The 6684-nt window shown below is 39.5% G+C and overlaps 1 protein-coding gene across 1 annotated transcript in view; it reads left to right on the forward strand.

Moving 5' to 3' along the window:
• Positions 1–5574, forward strand: part of LOC145406214 (ubiquitin-protein ligase E3C) — a 22156-nt gene extending 16582 nt beyond the window's left edge. Inside the window, exons 17-20 of the mRNA XM_080277420.1 lie at positions 573–702; positions 1894–2019; positions 4762–4892; positions 5163–5574. Of these exons, the coding sequence (XP_080133546.1) occupies positions 573–702; positions 1894–2019; positions 4762–4892; positions 5163–5330 (555 nt within the window). The 3' untranslated portion in view covers positions 5331–5574. The remainder of the gene's footprint in view (positions 1–572; positions 703–1893; positions 2020–4761; positions 4893–5162) is intronic.
• The last annotated feature ends 1110 nt before the right edge of the window (positions 5575–6684 follow it).

Below are 6684 nucleotides of genomic sequence, written 5' to 3' on the forward strand. Positions count from 1 at the left end.
TGATTAAGGGGTTGAACAGAGACTCACCATTAGGTGAACAAGAGTGGCACATTTAAGTATGGACATAGCTGTTTGAAACACAGTGAAACAACATGAACAAAGATACTCAATTTAATCAACATCCTTGATGTCAACTTTCTTGACATTCCTTGACATTAAGAACTGAAAAATCTTTAATAGAGTTCTTCCAGAGTAATGTTGCACTCCCATCCGCTTTAAGTCAATGACTGGAGGGGTACATAATGGTGTCATGTAATTTTTACAATGTATCTTTATTCAATAACAATTGCAAATCAGACATATGTTCACAGAATAGTTCTGCCTTAGAATACCATCATCACATCCCAGAATTGATCCATTTATCCCCTGTTCTATTTCCGTGAATGTGTTCTTATATTCAGTATTTTATTGGGTTCCTGATTGTTGTTTATACATATCGTAGAACATCATTTGATTTTCAGCCTCATCTCTGGTCTTATTTATATGAAAGATTGGGCTCAGCTCTGAATGGTTGGTGTTTACAGATTTTTTCCACTGATTGGTTTCTTAAACAGTGCATTTTTCCATTGCAGATTGAGGAATTGATCCCTAATGGGTCAAATGTACCAGTGACAAATGAAAACCGAATTGAGTACATCTACCGCATGGCTGACTACAAGCTGAATAAGCAGATAGCCAAGCAGAGTCAGGCATTTAAAAAAGGTATATATTTTTCATATTGTTGTTGTTGTTGGATAACCCTGGTCTGTCTGGCTGAGCAGACCCGTCAATCACAGGCACGGAATTGCTCCTGCAGGGCTGTCCCATGCAATGAACTGATGTGCTCCTTCAGTGAACAGTGCCTGGCCACAGTGGTGAGTGGGGAAGGGTGTTGAGTTGTTGCTGAATGGATGCTGTATATGCATCTCCCCGCCCAGTTAACAGGGGTACCATAGTAGGCTCCACATCAGCCTGTTATTTGATTATATGGTTACCCCCGCCATTGTAAATGGTTCCCTGAGTTAAAGGAAACCATTAGGCCTGTCACTTAGTGTAGAGATATCTAAGGAAGAAGGGCAGCATGCCATCAAGTGAGTGGAGTTTATGCAAGTTTAAATGTACTGGATAGGTGTTACATAGCAGTCTTACACATGTCTTCTGGATGAATTCCTGGTAATTTTGCTGCTGCTTTGACTGATCTGAGAATTTCATCCTGCCATCATTGTGCCTGGTGGAAGTTGTAAGGGAAAAAGCTTTCTTCTTATTGGTTGTCTTCAATCTTCATATGGAATGAAAATAAGGTTTGACCATCCATCCATCCAGCTTGACCACCCATCCATCCAGCTTTCATTCAAAACAGTTATTCCCTGTTAGGAGTTTAGAGGCCTTGGGCTAGGCTCTGCAGCCAGACATTTAAGGTGAGAGTGACTATAGTCGCGGCGCACGACATTGAGGTTATTATTATTGTGCCCTGGCAACCTACCATTCAAAAGCTCGTTTGTCATCCCATAGCAGCAGTATGTGAACAGTAAACTCCAGCCACCCCTCAGTAGACCCTTTTGGGACACAACCAGATGAAATGCATGTAAACCTGCTAGACCACCAGACATAAAAAAATTTTGTATTAGGGCAACAGAGCAAATGCATTACATCAGTACTACATGCATCAGAGAACTAGTCTGATAAAGGGGGAAGTACTCAAGTATGACTGGTTTTTTTTTTAGCTGTGCTAAAAACAAAACAGGACAACACAGTACATTTTTTTGTAACTTCCTGACACCTTGAGGTAGGTGAAGGTCATATGCAATTGATGGTTCCATATAAGAAAAATTGTTTACAATAATGGTATTGTCATAACCTTTTATATTCTGTATCTACATGCAACTAATTTCCTCTTACTTTCTGGTACCATAGGAGTGACTGATGTGGTGCCACTGGAATGGCTACAAATGTTTGACTGGAAGGAATTGCAGATGCTGATATCAGGAGCTTCTACCCCCATAGATCTGGCTGATTTAATGGAGAACACTTCTTATGGAGGTATGTTAAAAAAAGAAAAAAATGTATGACAGTCTACCTGCATCACTGTATGAAACTATCAGAAGACTATGTTCAAAATGGCCCATTGTGTCCTCCATGACTTAGCTCAGTGGTCAGTTTGTGAATGGTCTTTAAAAGAAGGACTTTACATCATATTAATTCAATCCCAGACAGGTTCACCTTTTTTTTGGGGGGGGGGGGGGCAAATTGCACTCACAGGTGAATGGATGATGAATGAGTGAATAAATTATCATTCATTCATTCATCATCTAATCCAGTGTTGCCTCATGAGGAGCAAAGAAGCCTGGGGCCAGGCAAGTTGGTCCTGACATTTACGATGAGAGTGGCCAGTCTCACTCATCTGTGAGTGGCATTACTTGTGCAATAAACCCCGACCACCCCTTGGATATAAACCTGTACAGGCTCAGTCTGATTGGAGTGCCTTAACAGCCCACTAAAATACCAGGTGCCATAATTTGGTTATATGGTTACCACCCAGCATAGTAAATGGTTTCCTGGTGTACAGGAAATCATTTGGCTTGTCACTCAGTGTAGAGTCACCCATAGACAGGAGGAAGAGGAAGGAATGGAGGAAAGAAAGACAGATGAGGAAGGATGGAAAGAAGGAAGGAAGAAAGGAAAGGGCAGCCACCTGAAAGCAGCACTACTGTACATCAAGTGAGTGATGAGTGCTCCCACCAACCACGAGTTTATTATTATTATTATTATTATTATTATTAATTATTATTACTACTCACCCTACCCTAGGGTAGGAAGGTAGGACTGGATGATGAATGAAAATATTATTATTATTAATATCCTCTCTTCTGGACACTTGGTAAAAACTTTATAACTCATAAGCCACTTGTGTAGTCCAAACCAAATTTCAAGACCATATATATCCTTTTGACCCACATCATTTGGCAACAAAATTTTGGAATGCCTTATTAAAAAAAAAAAAAATAAAAAAAAATAAATAAATAAATAAATAAAAAAAGCTCTTTCAACAATAGTCTTCCCAACCAAACCACTTATCCATTCAGAATCAGATTTGGTGAGTTAATGTATCTTTTTGACCATCATATTTTGACAAAGCATTTCAGCATCCGTTGGACTCGTACCTGCATCACAATAGTATTCTCCCTAACCACACTGCTTACCCAGTTTTAGCCAGAGTGAGCAAGTTTACATATTTTTACGACTGCCATCTTTTGAGAGAAATTTTCTACTGCCACTGAGTACGGGGGTCGCATTATTATTATCCACAACCACGCTGCTTAAGCAGACCAAGTCAAATATGCTGAGCTTATATCGTTGTGACTACCGTCTTTTTATTATTCATCTACCATTGATTTAGTACCTGTGTCTCATCAGCATTCTCCACAACTGGACTGCTTATCCAATCCAAACTAAATTTTAGTGAGTTAATGTACCTCTGTGACCATCATCTTTTGACAAAACATGTTTCAGCCTTTGTTGACCGTGCACTTGTGTTTCTTCAGCATTCTTCACAATTAGACTGATTATCTGATCCAACCTAATTTGGTGAGTTTATATCTCTATGACCATCATCTTTTCACGTAACATATTTCAGTCTCCACGAACCGATTACCTGTGCCACATTGGCATTCTCTACAACCATACCACTTATCCAGTTGAAGCCAAATTTGGTGAGTTTGTGCTTCTAGCCCTAAGCTTTGGATAAAACATTTTCAAGGCTGCATCAACCATGTACTTGCATCGCTCCAGCATTACCATTAACTCTCATAACAATTAGCCACTGAGGTCCGTGGACCTGTGTCGTACCAACATTACCATCAGCCATCATAATCATCAGCTGCTGTCAGCTTTACTGTGTCACGTCCATTCGTGTACTGTTGTGCACCTACATACACTCTTATGATGATTCCTACTCTCTTGCACCGCCTCAACCATGTTTACACAGACTCATACATCCTCAGATCATCACACTCACACTTACACCCACTCATGCACCCTCGTGCGAATTATAAACCTCACATTTACTCGTAAACTCTCACCCTGACGCTGACTCGCGCACCCTCACGCCCACTCATACACCTTGGCTTTAACTCAGACACTCTTACACTTACTTATACACTGTTTGAATGAATCTGCCATCATCTGACATAGAGTATGTACCTGCATCATACTGACATTGACTCTCACACACACACACACACACAGACTCTTACACCCTGTGTTATACTGTCCCATACACCCTCAGTCTGACTTTTTCTGGTAACACCAACATATACATCCCCACTTCGCTGTGCAGCACTCTTTTTTTATACATCCCCTTTAAAGTGGATGGCATCCTCCACTTATATTGCCACTGTGTTACATACTGTGCTTTGCTGTGTACACCCACTGTAAAGTGCTGCATCCTTCACTTACAGTTGCCTGCGCTGTGTACAATGACTGCTGAACTCCAGCATTGTTGCTCACAGCTATAATTTCACATGGCACACAGTTGATTACTTTTTGTTTGTTATTACCCTGTCATGATGGTAATATGGGACTGGATGTTAGCATATTTGGATCCTTCTAAACCTTGCTTTTAGGGAAATTGTTTGTGATGATAAACTAATACAGTATTGCAGATTCTACTGTCCATCATCATTAAAACCATTCAAACCTAGTGTCAGCTATGAATGGGTAAACTGTGCTATACAGATACTGTAAATGTGTTAGTGAAAATGTAATTTTTATTTTTCTGCCCAGGTGTGTACAGTGCCCAGCATCCAACCATACAGGCATTTTGGCAGGTTATCCGGTGTTTTAATGAAGTACAGAAGCGACAACTTTTGAAGTTTGTAACAAGCTGTTCAAGACCTCCACTTTTGGGATTTAAGGTAAAATTTTCCAAGCCCTATATTTTCATGAGTTATGTGCCCTGTTGTACAAGTTCTCACTCTCCAAACAGTCCTCCACTAACGTATCCCACTTGTAAAATGGGACCCACCTGTACTGTAATGTCCTTCTCAGTTCATTCTTGCTGTTGTTAGATGATTTTATTCAGCTTAATAGCAAAGGTTTTTGGATTGTCAGGAGGCAACTAAAATAAAATGGAAAAATTTCCCTGTCTCTTTGGGTCAATGAATATAATTTTCTTTTGTTGTCAGGACCTGCAGCCAGCCTTCTGTATTCGGCCGTCAGGTACAGAGGATCGGCTTCCAACAGCCTCAACCTGCATGAACCTCCTCAAGCTGCCCGAGTACAGGAATGAGGAAACACTAAGAGAGAAACTTCTGTATGCTATAACATCAGGTTCAGGGTTTGAGCTCTCCTAGGATATGGTATACTATAAATGTATATATTCTTATAAATGTATTTATATAAATGGCTTTATCTGTGAAAATATGTAGTAAGTATTAAGGAACCCTGAAAATATAGGCTTAGGAAAGGTTACTTGTATTACTAATGTGGTACCTCATGGATGAGCTGTGCTTAATTCAGTACCTTAAAAAATTATCACCTGTTTGGTTTACAGCTGGGACGTAAAGGGCAATATGATTGTTTAGCGTCATTTTAATAACAGTACACCACACCACACCACCATTCAATCCTATGTTGCCCCATGAGGAGCGTAGGAGCCAGGGGCTAGGCAAGTTGGTATAATCTTCATAATTCAAAAGTCACTGTCATATGACTGATAACCTTGGATAGAACAAACTGGCTTACATTGAAAAAATACACTATGTATAATGTTACATGAAATAAACAGAATATGAATAAACAGTGAAAGAGTAAATTATGAAAGAAACTATACTGTTCACTCTTCTCCCCAAAACTCAGCATTGACTATAGAATTCAGGTACAAGTACTATATAGTAACTGGATCTGAAGAAAACATAATGCCTTGTACTGATATTAAATATTATAGATTTCATTATTATGAAAGGTTTACCCAGTTATTTAGGTCACAGTAATACTTGTGCAGTTATATACTTACGAAAGTTTTCTATACTTCATGTGAAATGACAAGGTTTGGGGATTGTGACAAAATGTTGAAACTGAACTTGAGATATACCAAGTTTTGGTGTTTCATCTGAAACTGCATGTAATTTCTGGCAGCAAACCTCAAAAAACAAAACTGATGGTACAGTCTGAGGTTTGTAATTTTTTGATAACTGTTTTCAGAAGAAACATGTTTGCTAAATTGCTTAATCATTTTATACAAAAGCCTGTATTGCTGTTTGCTTACAAGTTGGGTGCATACAGTACACGCACACACACTACAGTTGGATCTCACCATTTTGTAATGTTACTTTCATGAATTGCAGAATGAAAATTGTATTGCCAACAAAGCTAAGGAGACTTGCATAACCATTTACAGGAAACCCAATTGTGAAGAGTAAATATCTTTTTGCAAGGGGACATCCCAACACATTTTCACATAAACATTGCCAGTGTGTGTGTGTGTGCGTGTGTGTGTAACTCACCGGGTCGGTCAGGATCACGTGATGGTTGTGATCGTCAACTTTTATCCTTCCAGAAGAGAGCTGAGAGTTCATACAGTCCAATCTAAGAGCAAGACCATGACTTACTTTTCTCTCTCTCTCTCTCTCTCTCTCTCTCTCTCTCACACACACACACACACACACACACACACACACACACACACACACACACACACACACACAC

This window comes from Coenobita brevimanus, chromosome 69 (assembly GCF_032717465.1).
Source record: "Coenobita brevimanus isolate Jiangsu-jjx chromosome 69, ASM3271746v2, whole genome shotgun sequence".
In the NCBI taxonomy this organism is placed as follows: Eukaryota; Metazoa; Arthropoda; class Malacostraca; order Decapoda; family Coenobitidae; genus Coenobita; species Coenobita brevimanus.